This window comes from Fomitopsis serialis, assembly GCF_022376445.1.
Source record: "Fomitopsis serialis strain Sig1Antser10 chromosome Unknown B0H18scaffold_43, whole genome shotgun sequence".
Classification (NCBI taxonomy): Eukaryota; Fungi; Basidiomycota; class Agaricomycetes; order Polyporales; family Fomitopsidaceae; genus Fomitopsis; species Fomitopsis serialis.
The window spans coordinates 227,790-244,593 of NW_025955003.1; the positions used below are offsets into that span (position 1 = coordinate 227,790).

Consider the following 16,804-nt stretch of genomic DNA (forward strand, 5'->3'; position numbering starts at 1 on the left):
ACTCGCCGCACCTCCTCTCAAGGAGCAATGTCGGCCGCAAACCTTGCACCACCATTGTCGACCTTCCACCTGACGTTCTCCTCATCATCTTCCGCATTGTGTTTCGTGCAATAGCTCTCCCGACGTTCCGATACGGACCGTACGTTGCTCTAGCTCCCTGGCCCGCATTCGATAACTCGAACTACGAGCACCCCTCTCCAGAATGCCTTGCCTCCGTCTCTCCCTTGTGGCGAGAAGCCATGTCGAACTCATCTCAGTTCTGGACTCACTTTGTTATCTGGATCGGAAGGGACCCCACCCCGCTTTCCAGGATCCGCCAGTATCTCACATGGTCGCGGGATCGCCCCCTTGAGATCTTTATTTTGCGGAGGTTCGACCCGTCCTTGGAGGACCTTACGGAGAAGGCTCAGGTGAAAGCCGTCATTGAAGTGCTCTTGCCTCATATCAAGCGATGGACAATCCTATGCATGAAACTCCTCTACTCCAGCTCACTCCCGGTCCCTCGGATCGACCTCGTGGGGCGCGCAGAAAAGCTAAATGCGCTCGTTCTTGACTTCATGGTCGACGATTTGGCAGGCAGCACCGGGATAGTCTCGCCTCCAGTTGGTGACTTCGACACGCTCATGCTGAAGACCTTGTCCATGGGTGGGGTCCACTTCCGCGAGGCATACGTCAATCATTTCCCCCAGGCGACCATGCCACCCAAGCTCGAAACCCTCGCCATCACCGACTACGACGCGCGCAACGCGATTTTCCCGCTCGTCGACCTCCTCCAGTGCCTTGTGCACTGTCCGGACTTGTGCAACCTCGAGCTCGACAACCTCCACCTCGACTGTTCCTACGCTGGGCCAGCCATACCGCCACCCAACGGCGTGATGCTGACCTGGCAGGCTAACGTTGACTTCGTCGACATGGACGGTGATGTGATCGCGGAGTACGGCCGGTTGCTCCGCTACCCCCTGGTCGACGCTATATCGTACACACGGTGCTCGACCCCCACACCCCCAAATACTGCTTTCTCGGAAGCCTGCTATATCACTCTGCAAGAGATCAACACCGCGACGGCACTCTTCAGCCTCTTCGCGCCCTTTCCGGGCGGCTTTCGATATGACGAAGCGACCTTCACAGACTGTGCCGGCCTGACCACGGACGTGCTCCGCAGGCTCGCGGAGACCGTTCCCGACCCTGAGGCGGTCGCTGTAGGCGAGGACGACTACATCTGGCTCTGCCCGAGGCTCCGCACGCTCATGATCTATGGGTGCGCGCAGTTCCGGAGCGGGGACTTGCGCGCGATGCTCGAGGCGCGTCGCAGGGCGCACGAAGCGACGGATTTCGCGCAGTACGGCGAGCCGGAGTTTGAGGTGTCTTCAGTGACACTCGTCGACGTTCGAAATTGTTGCGAGCTCGCGCCCGAAGACAAGGAGTGGCTCGACACGAATGTGTCTAGTGTTAGATGGGATGGTTGGCAAGGAGGTCATCATGTACTCCATTGAGCACTTGTGTGTAAGTGGCCGTGTCGCTTCGCGCACCGTTCGCGAGATGAATCGATGATGCTCTAAAGTCGCATTTGTCTCCGCATTGACGGATCTCTTGACTGTACATACAAATTAAATTTAAATCATCACCACCTGTAATAGACCCACTCAACAGCAGCAGCCGTAGCCCGGTGGACGCCCCGCACAGGCAGCTCGCAGCATACAGTCGGTACATCCCGTGTGGCCCATTTCAAGCATCGCCTTCATCTCATCCCACACTGTCACCCCCGCCGCTCGCAGACCGGCCATGCTGCCATATCCCGGTAACAGGCGGACGTCGTCGCCGACGGTGATGCGCAGGTAACATCGTTGATCAGGGACGTCGTACGGGCCGCGGCGCACCGCCGCGAGCGACCTCTTCTTCCTCACACGGTCATTCAGCTAGGATGGACTGTTGGATGAGTAACTAAGGGCAGAGAAGAGGGTGCTGACCTCCAACGCGACTCGATACCAGATATACGACGACGTCATGTCATGTGTGTGTTTGGACACGACGGAGGTGAGTATGCCCACCCAGACGGTATTCTATGCCAGTGGACAACATCCGTGAGGATTCCCTTCATTTCAGTCCGCTCGAGTACTCACCGAGTCTAGGCGATGACTGCACCAGCTCCTTCGGCTGCAGAGACACCCGCCGAGCGAGGTCGTCGTCCTTCATGCTACACTACGAGACACGATTTCTCTGTTCGGCAACAGGTGCGGGTAGTTGAGTACTAGATTTGCGGCGACCGGTTAGTCTCGAGGCGCGGTGCGGGAATTGCAAATCGGAAGGGGGGACAGTGAGTTCGTGGGAGCGGATGGAATGGAAAACGAGAAGAAAACGTGCGCGGGTCAGAGGCCATCCGGAGCATGGAGCAGATATGATACAAAAGGAAGAGGCGGTGGGAGGCACTCACTCATGTTGTCTATGGATTCTTCGTGGGGCAGATACTCTACTACGCCTACGTAGACGTCGAAGGAGTCGTCCTCCGTGAAGACGTCTCCGCGAACATCCGGGAACTAGCTGATGAGCACGCGAAGATCCAGTTCTCCGACGAAGAGGTGCCTGCCGGCATCGTCGAAGGCGTCTCCGTCAAGCATTAAAATCCCAGGCGTTGATAGACGTAGCGCAGTTCCTCCGCCTGCGAGTGTAGTTCAGCGCATAAGTTCACGAAATAATAAGCAACGCACTTCGTGTTCGTCGACTGTGATTGACGCTTGGATCTTCCTCCGCTGCTGGTCAGCGAGGTCGGCGGCATCCTCAATTCGGTGCGCTTGCAGTAACGCGTCCGCTTGCGAGATGAGGGTCGAGGGCAGAAGAGCATATATGGAGTTCGTCCCAATAACCAGCACATTTGCGCGAGTAAATGATGGCTGTCGCGACATTTCTGAGGAAGGTTGCTCCGAGACGTGCTAGCCACAGCGCTGCAGCGTACAAGTAATGGCGTCACAGCACTTGCCAGTGGGGTGAGCTTGGTAGTGTCGACGACACTTCACAGCCGCACAGATGTCGCGAGCGAATTCAACAACACAGCCCTACTGAGTAGATTAAGTGCCCGGAGGAGATGTGGGTGAGAAGACCGGAGGAGGAGGGATTCGAAGGATCGCGGCCCGGGGAGGGTGCTTTATGGGCGCTTAGATATATGGCGTTCTCCGTGCATATTAACCAAATACTGACCGCCATCGTCTCCTCCTCATCCTCCTCTTCTCTGCCCAATCTCTACCTTTTCTCTCCCCGTTGTCTTCTATAACCTTTTTGAGATACACGATTAGTGCTTTCCTCGGTTTCAACTTGTAACTTCAAAGGGACCAAACACGATGACTTCCGCACCTCTCAATCCGTTGGATGTTCCGCCATACCAGCTACAACATCTCCTCGCCGGCGTCGGTGACAACTTTGCACGTCAGTTATCCATCTCCGGGTGAAGTAGGCTGAGCAGCATCTCCTCACAGTAGGACCCCCCGGTCAATCAGCCCAGGTGCGATGCGCGCAAGCACTAGGCAAGTGTTCCTGGCTGAGGATCATCGTGCAGACATTGACAGTGTTACAGGCGCTGAGCTGTACGTGGGGTGCTCGAACGGCGAGCTGCTTCGCTTCTCCATCCAGTCAGACTCGCATACCCTTTTGTCACGGCAAACCGTGGTTAACGAGCGGCCAATACAAGAGATTGTTCTGCTGCCCAGCCTGTCTCGTGCGCTCGTCCTTGCAGGTACGTCGAGGTTGTTTCGGTCTCTGAGGTGGTCTGATTGGCGTCGGCAGACCACCAGGTATACATCTACACCCTTCCTTCGCTGGACCAGATACCGCCGACCGTCATCAAACCCATACGTAATGTTGTCACCATTGCGGTCGATGAGCAACATCTACGGCGTCCACCACCGGTCGATCCCTCACATCCAGTGGACCCGGTTGACTTCTGTGTGATCAAACGGAGTGCCATTTCTCTGTACAGCCTCTACAAGGAGAGGTTGTTCTTCCAGAAGGTACGCGCGTTAGTACTACTCGAAGCAATAGAGCTCACACGTCTCTACAGGAGATTCCTCTCCCGTCAGGAGGCTTCTTGGCTCGACGCACAGGCAAGGCACTCTGCGTTGCAGACAAGGTTCTACAACGTCATCGACCTCGAGGCAGCATCGATGCTGCCACTCATGCCACTATCACAAGCGCAGGACGGGCTCACAATCAAGCCGTGTATTACCGTCATCAGCGACAACGAGTTCCTGATCGCGTCGTGGATGGGCGCGAGCAGCTTGGGGGTGTTCATCACGGGCGACGCTGAACCTGTAAGGGGTACATTAGAGTGGCCCGCTCATCCGGAGTCTATATGTGAGTGTCATCCTCTTTACTCTCGTTGCCGCATCGTGAGTGGGAAATGAACGTGGGAAGGCGTACAGTACCTCACTGTTGCATAAGGATGAGGCCTATCGGATGTCGCTCTGCGAGGGCCATGACAGGGGACACCCCAGCTCAGACCCCATGCATTGCACTGCGCCGCTCACGCGACACACATTCACGTAAAGCTGAGGTGTCTCGCAGAGACCCCATTCCGATTCCTTCCCGCTCCTGCCCACGGGTGCCCAGTATGACGAACGGTGCGCTGACCTGGCTTCGTCGCACGCAGCGCTCAATTACCCACACATCGCCGCCCTTCTTCCGAATGAGACGATAGAGATCCACAGCGTCGAGACGCAGGCGATCGTGCAGGTCGTGTCGGCACCCGCGGACGGGCAGGTCCCCGAGCGGAAGAAGCTCGTCGCAAGTGCGAATGGGTTCTTTGTTCCGTCGAGCCAACGCTCGGACAAGTTGCGCAAGACGCCGGTGCGGCTCGTGCGGAGGAGGGGGTCGGAAGGATCGAGGAAGGAGGAGGCCCTGGGGGAGGTTCCTGCGATGTAGCGCGCGTCAATCTAATCTAATCTGCTTCTGTGAGACGACGTAATGGCGCTGTTTACGTACGGGCGAGGACCGAGGCCCAGCTGACGAGCAAGCGACTCCGGGCATCCATCTCGTTTCGTCGCTCCAGCGTCCTCCAACTTTGCATGTAACTTCGCTGCTATCATTCCGCCCCGGTGGCGTTCCGTTTCCCCTGTTCCCAATTCCCATTCACCAACATGTCGCTCAGAAAGAGAATGTCTGCCTCGAGCACGAGCAGCCGGAGTGAGTCCCCCCTCGCGTTTGCTACCGCACCGAACGCGGACGCGGAGGACTGGGTGAAGGCGTGGGGGCAGGTCCTCGCGAGAGGTACGTCTGACTCGCATCCGGTTCTCCCTCGGCCACGGACTGAGGGCTCGGTAGACCTGATAGACTCGCCGGTCATTGCCATCGACGCGGACATAAGCGTCGAGGATGCCTGCGACGTGAGTGGACTACCAGCCTGAGTGGCCAACGGCGTGCATTGCTGACCGGGATGCAGATGCTCCTCTCGAAAGACATCGCCTGCCTCGCTGTGAACGCCCGCCCAGGGACCTCGCCGCGCAGCACTCTGTATCACGGGTTGTTCGACGTAAGTCGCTCTCGTCCGTGGACCCGAGTGCGCTGACCACGTTCCCCAGTTCTCCGACGTGAACGCATTCTTGACGCTCGCGGCGACCCAACACAAGCTCGCCTCGGAAGCTTTGAAAGGAAGACCGCGTATACAGGAGATCCTGGCTGCCGCCAAGGCTGGGCGGGTACCAGTCCACCTCGTGAGCAGTGCGTGTCAAGCCGCCGTCGGACGTGTTGACGAGCCGGCACTGACATGAATGCACCACTACCTAGATCTCTCCGAGAAGAATCCGCTCGAGACGCTCCCGCATGACGCGACGATTGTTCCCTACTTGGAGTCGTCTCCCGCGGTGCACACAGAGGTGCAGTCACAACCGGCTTGTTTCACCAGCTTGCTAACTTGTATCGGAATCTTCAGTGCTCATCCAGTCTGAGACAGACTCCACCTTCCTCGGGATGGTCTCCGACAGACGGCTGCTCTCCTGGTTCACGGCGTTCTGCCAATCCTCGCCGTCCTTCCTCCGCTATCTCACCAATCCCCTGAGCTCGCTCTCCCTTCCGTCGATGTACCTGTATCTCAGCGTCGTCGCCGCAAAGCGAGCGAGAGCGTGTTGGACGCGATGAAGCTCATGAGCGAGGAGGGCGTGAGCACGATCGCGATCGTGGAGGAGGAGGGTAGACTGCTCAGCGCTGTGAGCGTCAGCGACATCGGGAAGGTGGGCTACAGTCCACGCACGGTATCGCACGAGTAAAGGCTGATCACGGTGACAGATCGTTGTGCCCCAGCAGGACAACCAGATTCTCACTATGCCGCTCAATCAGTTCGTCGCTATGATCAAGTCAGTCGCTCTGGAGTGCCGAATAACTCTCGTTGACCTCTCGGTTCAGGAGCCCGACGGGTCGACAGACGGTGTGGACAAGTTCCCCGTGTACAGTGTCTCTCCTAACAGCACGCTATACTACACGATGCAGAAGCTTCTCGCTAGTATGTGCCATGTACTGTCGATATCGCCTCGCTGCTAAGCGCTGTGTTCCTAGCATCCTCGCATCGGCTCTTCGTGACTGACGACGCTGCACACTCACCTTCGTCCTTCCCTCCCACGAGCACCGGAAACCTCACAGGCATTGTTTCCACCGTCGACGGTACGTCCCTCCCTCGCACTCACCCGCAGCCCGCACTCACCTGCGGCAGTCCTCTCCCTCTTCGCACGCATCGCGAATCTGCCCGACGTCGACCCTACGCGGATGCAGCGCCACCGGCGCGCGTCGTCCACGTCCAGCAACTCCAACTCGTCGGGCTCGCGGTCGAGCGGGCGGAGCAGCTTCAGCTTCGGCACGGGCGACGGGCGCTCGCGGTCGAGCAGCAGGACGAGCCTCGGGCGGCTGTCGTTCTCCGGGGGCTCGGGCATACCGAGCGCGGACGGGAAGGGGTTCCAGTGGGCGGAGAGGGTGCTGTCGCCGGGGAAGCCGCAGTGACGCGTGGGTTTGGGAGTCCACGCTCATGCTGATCTGCTGCTGCAGGCGAGAAGCTACTGCGTCGAGGAGGGTTCTGCAGAGATGGCACGCCCGTGAGAGCTCGAGGGCGAGTGTGAGCGGAGCCCTGGTATGCGTCTGCATGTCATAGAACTTTGGGCAGCGAAGAGGGTGGCCACCGCCGTGCCCGGCTTTCTTCCGTGTCTTTTCATCGTGTGGTTGGATTGGATGGTTCGCGTTAAAGGTTACTGCTGGCTCTGTGATCATTGTATTGATATGGCTACCAGCCTGCATTGTCACGCTGTGCTTCCCTTTGAAACTCTACTTAGACTTGACAGACCCAATATCATATGTAAGAAGACTGCAAGGCGCTACACCGGTTCACTTGAGACGGTTGGAGTGACGTCATATTCGGCGTTCCATAAAAGGCAGGCGACCTTCCTCTTCCGTCAAAACGCCGGTCGGAGTTTGACGCAGACATGCTTTCACCCTTGTTCAATGCCTTCCACTTTTCTTCTGAAAGCGTGGGTGAGTCAGTTGTGACTGAGTACCCTCGTTTGTGTGATTGATGGCTTGAGGACGGCCTTGTCAAGTTGGGCGTTACACAGCAGCTGTCAGCCAGACGTTCGGCGTGAGACCACGCAGCGCTCATAATGCATAACCCTTGAAGCTCGTACTGGCCAACCACGAGAAGATGCACTGCATGCCATGGTTTCTTGCTTACAACAAGCATGTATGTACGTGAATCTCGCGACTGTCTCCTTTTCCAGTCATACTCAGAACTAACTCGTGTGCTGCGCACTGGCCAGTTACATCACTTTCCTCCGAGTCGTCGTCGGAGAAGCGTCAATGAGGTTATATGGAGACTTGTCGGGTCTTGTGGATGACAGAATGCTGCAGAGGCTGTTTTTATGGACCCTGTCACAGCAGCTTAGCGAGTACGTTGAAATGATGCGGCGTGCGTTCCCGGCGATGCAGCTTGGGGCAGCAGACCGACAGCAGTGCTCAGCCCCACATCGAAAATGTATTAAATGGCCAGCTGAGTGGTGCACGAAACACTTCCATTCTTCCTCTTCATAGTGGAGTGACGTTCCACGCCTCCGCTATATAACTTTACCGTGCTGCATCTCCTTTGCTTTACCTTGTCTTCACGATGCAGCACTTAAGTTTCGCGTTTGCCCTTCTCGCTTTTCTATCCTTCTTCCATTCGACGACCTGTGTACCAATGCGGCGCGCAACGTACCATAATCGTGAGCCCCTCCCTGTATCACCCCCACCCGACCTAGCACTGACCAGCGAACCCAGCCATCGTCCCCGGGATCGGCGCCGACCCCTGGATGATCCAGCACGGCAGCGACTACTACCTCACCTACACGACGGGCACCAACGTCCAGCTCCGCAAGTCGTCGAACATCGCGCAGTTCAACGTGACCCCGACCGTCGTGTACACCCCCGCCAACGGCAGCGGCCTCAGTGCCGTCTGGGCCCCGGAGCTGCACTACATCGGCGGCGAGTTCTATATCTACGTCGCGATGGTCAACGGCAGCGACGCGAACAACCACCACATGTACGCGCTGAAGGGGAAGAGCCAGGAGCCGCTCGATGGGTTTGACGTAAGCTCTCTTGGCCGGCGTTGAGTGGGCGGGGGGGCTGACGCGGATCGGCGCAGTTTGTTGGTGAGGTCGGCACTCCGGACAACAACTGGGCGATCGACGGCACTGTCTTTCAGGTGAGACACGTTCAGAATCAACCAAAATAACACAGGCTGACCGCGTCGCGTCCAGTACGAGAACGGCGAGCTGTACTTCATCTGGTCCGGCTGGGCAAACACCACCGCGACGATGTGGCAGAACCTCTACATCGCCAAGATGGACTCGCCTACGAAGATCACGGGCGAGCGCGTCCTCATCCACCAGCCGAACCTGGCGTGGCAGCAGACCGTCGACAGCAGCGGAACCCACGCCATCAACGAGGGTCCAGAGATCCTGGTCCACAACAACAGGACGTTCCTGATCTACTGTGAGTCAGCCTCGATCGCCGGAAGACATCCGACTCAAATGCCTCCGCCCTGATACAGCCGCCGCGGCGAGCTGGACGGAAAACTACTGCCTCGCCATGATGGGCATCGACGGCGGTAAAGACCCCCGTAAGTCGTCCTTACCTTCCACATCGCACCTCCGCTGAACGGACCTTCGCAGTCGTCGCGAGCAACTGGTGGACGCTCGACAGCCGCCCCGTGTTCTCCAAGTCCGCCGTCGCGTTCGGCCCCGGCCACGCGAGCTTCACGTACGACCACGACGGCACGCCGTACATCGTCTACCACGCCATGGCGGACCCGAACGCGGGCTGGAACGGCCGCACGATCCGCACGCAGACCTTTGGCTGGAACGACGATAGCTCGCCTGCGTTCCCATCCCCGGTGGGACTGAACACGTCGCTGCCGTTGCCAGCTTGAATCAGAAGGGTAGGGTGAAGGCTGTTGGAACGGACCTCGCAATGCATGTCACAGAACGGACCGGACGTTTTAATGTACGCTACATAATAGTTATTGCAGTGTTAGCGAATACACCGTCTTTATTGAGCCTACCCTTGGACATGGCGTCATTGAGAGCCCGAGTTGTGAGGTACGTTACGTTACGAGGCAACAGGCTCGCGGGTCCATCGCATCTAGAACGGGTTGGCGATAAGGATGTGAAGGAAGTGGCCTGCGCAGTTCGACGTGTTGCCTTGATTGAGATCCCGCCTTAAATGCGTTCAATTGTGACACATGGGCGCGAAGCGTCGCACCCTATAGACGAGCTCCACTTCAGAATAGAGAAGCTTAGTATGTTGTACATGTCTCTGATGAGACAGTCCCTGCCGTGCTCACAGTGGTCACCAAGTTGCTGGCATCGTCTTGAGGCCTGATCGCATGCATTGCATTGCATATGGGAAGCGGCTCAATTGGAACGGTGCTTTCGCTTGTTCCGCCCACCCTCAAGATTCGCAATTACCAGGTTGCTCTGATAGCAGATGTACAAAGAGAGTCAACCGACAATGTGCGAAAAATTTGGGATTCGATGCTCACGGAAGAAATAACTGCACGCGGGGTAAGCAGTCAACACAATACCTTGCTCGCAGAGCAAGATCCAAATGAAATGTCGCCGGGGGCCTTCACACCTGCTTGTCGCTGTTGATGATCTCGCCCAACTTGCGAAGCATCGGTCATGGGCCTGTCTGGCATTCGGCAGGACAACGTCGTCTAGCGAGAGAAAGCGGAACTGTATTAGTACTAGTTGTGCGGCCCGTGCGCCGCGCATGTTTGAAGACTCGGTTGCGAGCTGCTTCGTGCGCAGAAAATCCGAGATCCAACTACGTAGTCTCAAATTGCCTGTCTTCCCATCACAGGTATGTAGAACGACATTGTGGGTGTCGCGTCTCCGTGGGCATATTGGCCACGAGGCGCAAGGAATTGAAGAGAACGTCGAGTGTGTCCCCAACAAGCTCAATTGAGACAGTGGCATCCCGGGCTCGCGCAGCGAGATGGTGACGTCCTGGCCAAAATCGGGGCAATAGGCTTGAATTTCCCACATAAGAGAGAGTAGCGGGAAGGCGCCACGACGCTTCCACTGCCAGTGTACTGTCGAGCCAAATCTTCACACATTCATGGGCAAGTGGAGTCTACGTGCCAGATCGGAGGTATACAGCCAGTAACTGTAAGCGATCGATTGTCAGGAACGCAAACGACACGAGGTAAGCAGGGGCGCACTATATCCTGGGGTGGGGCCTCGGCTGACAACATCAAGCCAGTTTGAATGCAGTAGAGTGTTTTGCAAATAACTGTCGGAGTGAAATTGAACGGTTGAGGTGGAGCTGAGGTCTGGTCGTCGTGGAACTGGTCGACCAGTGCCTCCCACTATAGATGCAAGGGGAAATTGGCCGCGTCAAAGTTGTGGTCTGGTGGTGGCGTGAACTCCCAGAGTTGTTGCCAAAATCCTCACTTAGTCACTGGCGACCGGAGACAGGGCACGGTATGAGGTGACGTATTGCGCTAGCCTCCTAAGCCATGAGCAATAGATACACCGACCGCGTCTGGATGATCGAAGCTAAGTGCGATGCGGGGCTGAAATGAGCCTGGGGTTAGCGTGGTTGGTACGTGGGGCATCCCGCACGCGGTACGCTATACCGATTGCGTCGACAGGGCGGATAGGAGGAGGAGGCTGCCGGCCACTGGCAGCAAATTGCTGCGGATTGAGGCTCCGGTCTCCTCTGTAGATAGGGCTCTCGGGACTTGTTCCTACTGATACTAGCGTCCATTGTGCGCCATTGATTTCCTGAAGTAAGTATGAACAGTCAATCAGTACTACACGTCGAGGAAAGTTGGTTCGCCGCTGCGCACGTCGCATCGATGTCGTTCACCCTCCCATCTCGGCTGCGACAGAAAACACATGCATCTGCATGGACTGCTACAATCAGCATAATTTTCTGCGAAGCTTGCGAACCACCTGCAGACGGAGAGGCGAGCCGGGGCGCGTATGAACCGAAGGCGGTGGGCGGGCACAGAAAGCGAGAGGGCAGCCTCTCGAGCGCTCTCGGATCTGGCTCGGTGCCTCTCGGACTGATCGAGACGTAGGCGCCCGTCAACGCGACAATCACATGCAGAACGCGCGACGCGATATAACCCTGCAGTCTGGCGCAACGCTGCTCCTCATCTTATCGTGTTCCTTTATTTTCCTCGCACACGACCCTACCACCTCTGCAGTAGCCTGCGCACAAGCCAACGATGGCAACGCAAACCACCCAAGAGACGACCCGCACACCCGAGCTCACCATCATCACCCGCGTCGCGTCCATCCCCCTCGTCGCGTCCTCCCTGAGTACCCTCCACGACACGCTCACGAACAACGCGCTCACCCGCCAACCCTACACGACTGCCACCACCCTCTCCAAGTCCGCGCTCGGGTACGCGGAGCCCCTCCAACACCGCTTCGCGCCTCTGCTCGTCCGCGCGGACGAGTACGCCAACCTTGGCTTTGACGCAGTCGAGAGCAGGTACCCGTACCCGTTCAAGACAACACCGGAGGACATCGTCAAGGACTTCAAGACACGCAGCGACAATGCGAAAGACCTCGCGAACAAGACTATTGACGAGCGAGTGAAGAGCCCTGTGGCGAACGTCGCAGGGGGCATCGACCAGGTGCGTACCATGCCGGCGATCAGCATTGTTGCAGCCCTTACATACCGCCCCTGTCTAGCGCTTCGCACCGATCGTTGACTACTTCCAACTCGCGGTCTCCAAAATATACCCTGTTACTAACGGCTCTGCGGAGCCTGCACACCCGGAGACGAAGTACCAGTACCAGCGCGCCTACGCCCTCTCCAAGGAGCTCACCGAGCAGCTTCGCACTTACTCCACTGAGCAGCTCAACCAGCTCAAGACGCACAATGCGCTCGTCAAGCGTGCATCGGGGACAGCCCACGACATCTCCACGCTCGCGTCGACGAGCTACGGTACCGCCCAGACAAAAGGTGCGCACAACGTCTGCATCACCCGGGCTGAGCTGACGCAATGTCCCTCCACCCCTCTCCAGTGCACACACTCTCTGACACGATGCTCACCGAGCTGCACCAGGTGCGCGCGACAACAGCCGCCCTCCCCGCCCACGCCCAAGCAGCCTTCTCCGACATCTCGCAGCAGCTCTCCTCGACGATCTCCGACCTGACCGTGATCCTCAAGTCCGAGGAGCCGGTGCACGCGAAGGTGACGAAGGTCAAGGAGACCGTGCAGGAGCGCGTGCAGCCGATCCTCGCGGCCGCGGCCGCGCGTGTGCAGGAGATGCTGAGCGTCGTGCGCGCGCGCGTGGGCGAGAAGACGGAGCAGGGCAAGACGGTCGTCGGTGATGGCATTGTGCTGGGCGAGGGCGCGGTGGTGGAGACAGTAGAGAGTGTGAAGCCATCGGAGGAGGCGGCGGCCCCTGTGACGGTGGCGAACGGGAACGGGAACGGGCATGCTTGAAGGGTCTCTTCCGAGTGTGGTGGCTTGGTGGTGGCTCGGTTCCTCGATTTCTTCCTTCTCGAAAGGCGTCGTCCCCAGATGTTTACAACTTAGCGGTGTTGCAATGTGCTGCAGCACTGATACTTTATTCGTCTCTCTTCTCCTCTGCCCTGCCATAGACGATGCAGCTACGCCCCTCTCTTAGACACCTGGATTTCGTACGATGTATTACAAACTCGTAGACGACGCTTGTAATGTTATAGGCTGTCTCAATGGAATTACATAAGTCATCTGACCATTCTCGATTTTGCATGAAGGGTAGGTGACCACGTTACCGTATGTGAAGGGACAGCCCGCTGAAGCGCTGACGATTGACAACGATGTCACTAGCCTCAGTTTAACGTACAGTGTACACCTCGACTGTATATTGGATAATTAAGAACATTCGATGTCAGCAGATACTACGGGATCGTTCGCGCGAAGACGAACTCAATCAACATCTTCTTGTGACTTCCCAATGAGTGCGCAAAGGTCTTGAAAGCGACCGGGTGACGGATAGCAAGCTTCCTGTACTCGGGATCCCCCATCCCCTCCGGTCCAGAAGCTAGTGCCATTTCATTTCCGAGTCTTGGCTGCCCCGGGAGCTCAGGAACACACCTCAGCACCTCCGTTACAGAAGCTGGGCTGGCACCGCTGAGCTTCTCCGTCAGAGGTAAAAGACCGGCGCACCTTCGCAACCTAGGGTATACTCTTTGTTGTCTGCATCAGTTTTGAGGTGAGGACGACCGGGGCTTAGTTGGTAACGAACACCGAGCTAGGATATCGCACTGGCCTGTACATTTTCTGGTGAGCGACAGCTTGGAAATACATATCAGTGCTTTCACGGCGACTGGGCTCGTGCCACGATCGAATGACTGCATCAGTCCTGGGCTCCGCCTTGCTGCAGGATCTGGAGTCCGAGCTTGGAAGGCTTGAGGTCACTGAGTGCGCGCAGTCATGACGTCCCGCCAGGCCTAGTAGTATGCACAGTCAATACACATTATACAAGTGAATCAGTCACGGGATACTGCGGTACAATACAGGGTGATGCGAAGCGACGAAAAGAGCCCATCGGCAGCGAAAGGCCGCAGCATAAACTTGTGCAACAGCAGGCTAAGCGTAAGCAAGGTCAGGAACTACAAGCACCGAGACCCTGATCCTGGAGGTACATGTCTGACATGACTATGAAACCTCCAACAGCAGGGACTATCAGCGCAGCGACGCTGGCGTAATGCACGCCCACCGGGATGACCGTGCCCACGCGCTTCCAGATGGCCCAGAATACGATGTTCCCAGGGACGAGAGCTGGTCAGACGCCAGCCACGCCATCATCCACGCCCTCTGGGCCACAGTGCTGTGTGCGGCGCGGAAGTGGCTCAGGGCGTAAATCAGGCCGTGCGGCAGGATCATGGCGGCCAGAAATAGCGTCAGGGTTATGGCGGCCTCCGATGGCGAGATCCTGCGGTGCTTCGCGACCTCGTGGTCGTCGACTATACCGTCGTGGCGCAGCGAGGAGACGGTGAAGCGGTAGGCGCGGGTCGCCTCTACACTCTCTTCGGTGCAGAGGGTGAATTTCCTCTCCCATTCAGATGTCTCCACGACGAGTTTCTTCTCCGAGGGTGTGCGCTCGTCCGCGACCGTCTGCATGCGCACCGCGACATATCCAGTGTGGCTCCTGTCGCCCACCGACGGTTTGCCCACCTTGCGCACAGTCCCGATCGCGCCGTCGAAGTGCGCGCCCGGGCGGTGCTCCGCCTCGTGCAGGACCGGCGTGCGGAGGAGGTGCCCGCTCGCGTACTCGCCGACGATCGACGCGCACAGGATGTTCATCACCGACATGAGCGCGTACGGGAAGACCGACAGGCCGTACGCGGCGTAGCCCCAGCGCGCGACCTGCGCACCCTCCGTGGAGTAGAGCGTGTACGTCGCGGCGATGATCTGCACGACGGAGACGAGCATCTGCATGACGCCCGATGCGCGGTGGATCTTGATGTTGATTGTCGGGTCGAGGTCGCGCGCGATGAGGTGCTCCGTGTAGGACTTGTCTGCGGGGACGGCGAGGGAGTAGCCGGCGGGGACCCGGATGTGGCCGTGGATGCTGCGGTTCTTGAGATCTGATTCTATGGGCCAGTGGGTTTCATTCTGGTTGTCGATCTCGATGACTGCGTACGAGCACCGATCGTCCTCCAGGCTGGGGTGATGGTCAATGGACGGTCAAGGGCAAGGGCGAGGAGGAGCTACGTACTCAGCTTTCTCGTAGTCAACACCCGGGCCAATTTGCGCAAAACGATCTCCCATCGGTTGATGGTCCCAACCTGCGCAGCGGACCACGACAAGGATCGCGCCGTGGTGCAGGGCGGCGAGGACGTCGTTCCCCTTGCATCGTACATGCTCTGCGATGAGGATGATTGTCCTTGCGAGGGCGCCAAACGGCAGGAGCAGCGAGATTAGTGGGGTCCAATAGCCCCGGTCTCGGCGTGTCACTCGTTCTGTGTACCGGCCTACCTCTGCAGCGATAGGCACTGCGGCTGCATGGCGATGTAGTTGGTGGTTATGTAGACAAGGAAATTCCATATGGCGATGGCATTCTGGTAGCATATGAAGGTCGGGAGTTCAGGGATTTCCTGGGCGGGTGCTGAGTGTGCGGGGATGGCGAGGAGGGTCAGGATGGCGAGGATGCGGGTAAGGAGGAAGACGGGTGCGTAGGCCATATCCTGTGGCTTGTCATGGAAGCTCAGCGGAAGCGATCTTATAACGGTCCAATTTGGGTTCGGTACACACCTGTTCGTCGCGTGCGCGGCCCGCCTCGCCTTTATAGCATTCCTAGTGGCAAACCTCGCCGAAAGTACAGAACCACGTATGAAAGGACCACAAAGACGAGGTAGGGATCCGCGCGGTGTGGGGCTGGCCGCTGGTAAGAAGCTTGCTGTCACCAGTTGGCAGCGCCAAAAATACAGCGCAATAACTAAGATACCCTGCGCGACACGTCGGGCTATGTCAGCATAGCGTCTATGGAAATGCTGTCGGACTCACGGCGAGGTCGTCTAACATTGCTTCTGCTGCCACACACTGTATGGAGAGAAGCGCAAGACGGGCTTCTAGCTGCGAAATTAATAGACGACGGCGGAATTAAAGCGTCAGGATCCCCCAGACGGGTAGCCCTGTGTCTAATGAAGAACTGCAGCCACACATGCAGCCGGAGCCACAGTGGCAAGCTGTTCACAATGTCAGTGATAGAGAACTATAGCCGGAGTGTGGTGTTTTCGCATAAGGTCACCGTACGCGTATGCGAACGGTGGCGGTAGGTGCGGGCCGGCCGTGACCGTGAAGGTACATTGAAGTTCGAATCACGTGTCAAAGTGCCGACGTGTCTGGTCGCGTCTAATACTAAACCAGCAAGGCTACTCGCCACCAGTACGCGTCGCGATCCTTACATTTGACTTACACTGAGACTGGGGAGGACTGGCTACCTGGCGACATCCTCTGAGTATTGCACGCTCAAAATTCTGCGCATTTGGTTGCCAATCTGTTGTTGTAGGTAGACTTCGCACCGCGAGTGAGGATGAGACGAGAGGATGAATTACAGGGCTCGTAGGGAGCCCTATTTATACTATGTAGATACATAGCCACTTCGTGTACAGTGAGTGGCGAGAGATAGAGAGACAAAGCCAAGAGAACAAAGCACACACATGCTAAAGCGTAGGGTAACGTAGGTGGTCCGTGAGACAAGCAAAGCGATCGTCGTGTGGCGACGATCGTGTCAAAGCGTTGGGGTGACGAAGCCTTTCGGCGGCGGCGCAGCTTGTCGACAGCGCACAAAGC

At 57.6% G+C, this 16,804-nt stretch overlaps 6 protein-coding genes across 6 annotated transcripts; 5 read left to right on the top strand and 1 right to left on the bottom strand.

Annotated features, from left to right (window-relative positions):
* Window positions 1-239: 239 nt before the first annotated feature.
* On the top strand, window positions 240-2,618 carry B0H18DRAFT_955652 (uncharacterized protein; the record flags this gene model as incomplete). The annotated part of the gene is made up of 7 exons (XM_048042373.1): window positions 240-1,439; window positions 1,638-1,704; window positions 1,853-1,907; window positions 1,947-2,034; window positions 2,161-2,231; window positions 2,272-2,314; window positions 2,463-2,618. The coding sequence occupies 7 exons, from the start codon at window positions 240-242 to the stop codon at window positions 2,616-2,618; spliced, it is 1,680 nt and encodes a 559-aa protein (XP_047892308.1).
* A 714-nt stretch (window positions 2,619-3,332) lies between these two features.
* B0H18DRAFT_1085579 (uncharacterized protein) lies at window positions 3,333-4,908 on the top strand (the record flags this gene model as incomplete). Its single annotated transcript, XM_048031934.1, has 7 exons — window positions 3,333-3,417; window positions 3,471-3,515; window positions 3,566-3,724; window positions 3,775-3,998; window positions 4,049-4,117; window positions 4,143-4,341; window positions 4,637-4,908. 7 exons carry the CDS (start codon window positions 3,333-3,335, stop codon window positions 4,906-4,908), a joined length of 1,053 nt encoding a protein of 350 aa, XP_047892309.1.
* A 233-nt stretch (window positions 4,909-5,141) lies between these two features.
* B0H18DRAFT_1085580 (uncharacterized protein) lies at window positions 5,142-6,972 on the top strand (the record flags this gene model as incomplete). Its single annotated transcript, XM_048031935.1, has 11 exons — window positions 5,142-5,253; window positions 5,308-5,369; window positions 5,426-5,515; window positions 5,565-5,703; window positions 5,770-5,819; window positions 5,926-6,081; window positions 6,102-6,212; window positions 6,268-6,339; window positions 6,385-6,481; window positions 6,535-6,639; window positions 6,689-6,972. The coding sequence occupies 11 exons, from the start codon at window positions 5,142-5,144 to the stop codon at window positions 6,970-6,972; spliced, it is 1,278 nt and encodes a 425-aa protein (XP_047892310.1).
* A 1,030-nt stretch (window positions 6,973-8,002) lies between these two features.
* Window positions 8,003-9,555, top strand: B0H18DRAFT_1013406 (glycoside hydrolase family 43 protein). The gene is made up of 6 exons (XM_048029099.1): window positions 8,003-8,219; window positions 8,275-8,582; window positions 8,639-8,698; window positions 8,754-8,988; window positions 9,047-9,115; window positions 9,168-9,555. The coding sequence occupies exons 1-6, from the start codon at window positions 8,123-8,125 to the stop codon at window positions 9,422-9,424; spliced, it is 1,026 nt and encodes a 341-aa protein (XP_047892311.1). The 5' UTR covers window positions 8,003-8,122; the 3' UTR covers window positions 9,425-9,555.
* Window positions 9,556-11,628: 2,073 nt separating this feature from the next.
* On the top strand, window positions 11,629-13,341 carry B0H18DRAFT_1013410 (lipid droplet-associated perilipin protein). Its single transcript, XM_048029100.1, has 3 exons — window positions 11,629-12,145; window positions 12,204-12,477; window positions 12,540-13,341. Exons 1-3 carry the CDS (start codon window positions 11,732-11,734, stop codon window positions 12,962-12,964), a joined length of 1,113 nt encoding a protein of 370 aa, XP_047892312.1. The 5' UTR covers window positions 11,629-11,731; the 3' UTR covers window positions 12,965-13,341.
* A 619-nt stretch (window positions 13,342-13,960) lies between these two features.
* On the bottom strand, window positions 13,961-16,267 carry B0H18DRAFT_1013415 (uncharacterized protein). The gene is made up of 5 exons (XM_048029101.1): window positions 16,016-16,267; window positions 15,544-15,957; window positions 15,228-15,487; window positions 14,268-15,173; window positions 13,961-14,205 (listed from the first exon to the last, which is right to left on the bottom strand). The coding sequence occupies exons 1-5, from the start codon at window positions 16,031-16,033 to the stop codon at window positions 14,112-14,114; spliced, it is 1,692 nt and encodes a 563-aa protein (XP_047892313.1). The 5' UTR covers window positions 16,034-16,267; the 3' UTR covers window positions 13,961-14,111.
* Between the last annotated feature and the right edge of the window lie 537 nt (window positions 16,268-16,804).

Bases quoted from the DNA above. Each gene is read 5' to 3' on its own strand.
- B0H18DRAFT_1013415 (XM_048029101.1), bottom strand. The intron at 15,488-15,543 runs GTCTACATAACC...ATCGCTGCAGAG, and splicing joins TCGCCATATGGAATTTCCTT to GTAGGCCGGTACACAGAACG. The intron at 15,174-15,227 runs GTACGTAGCTCC...CCATCACCCCAG, and splicing joins GTTGACTACGAGAAAGCTGA to CCTGGAGGACGATCGGTGCT.
- B0H18DRAFT_1013410 (XM_048029100.1), top strand. From the start codon at position 11,732: ATGGCAACGCAAACCACCCAAGAGACGACCCGCACACCCGAGCTCACC. The intron at 12,146-12,203 runs GTGCGTACCATG...GCCCCTGTCTAG, and splicing joins TCGCAGGGGGCATCGACCAG to CGCTTCGCACCGATCGTTGA. The intron at 12,478-12,539 runs GTGCGCACAACG...ACCCCTCTCCAG, and splicing joins CGGTACCGCCCAGACAAAAG to TGCACACACTCTCTGACACG.
- B0H18DRAFT_1013406 (XM_048029099.1), top strand. From the start codon at position 8,123: ATGCAGCACTTAAGTTTCGCGTTTGCCCTTCTCGCTTTTCTATCCTTC. The intron at 8,699-8,753 runs GTGAGACACGTT...CGTCGCGTCCAG, and splicing joins TCGACGGCACTGTCTTTCAG to TACGAGAACGGCGAGCTGTA. The intron at 9,116-9,167 runs GTAAGTCGTCCT...GGACCTTCGCAG, and splicing joins CGACGGCGGTAAAGACCCCC to TCGTCGCGAGCAACTGGTGG.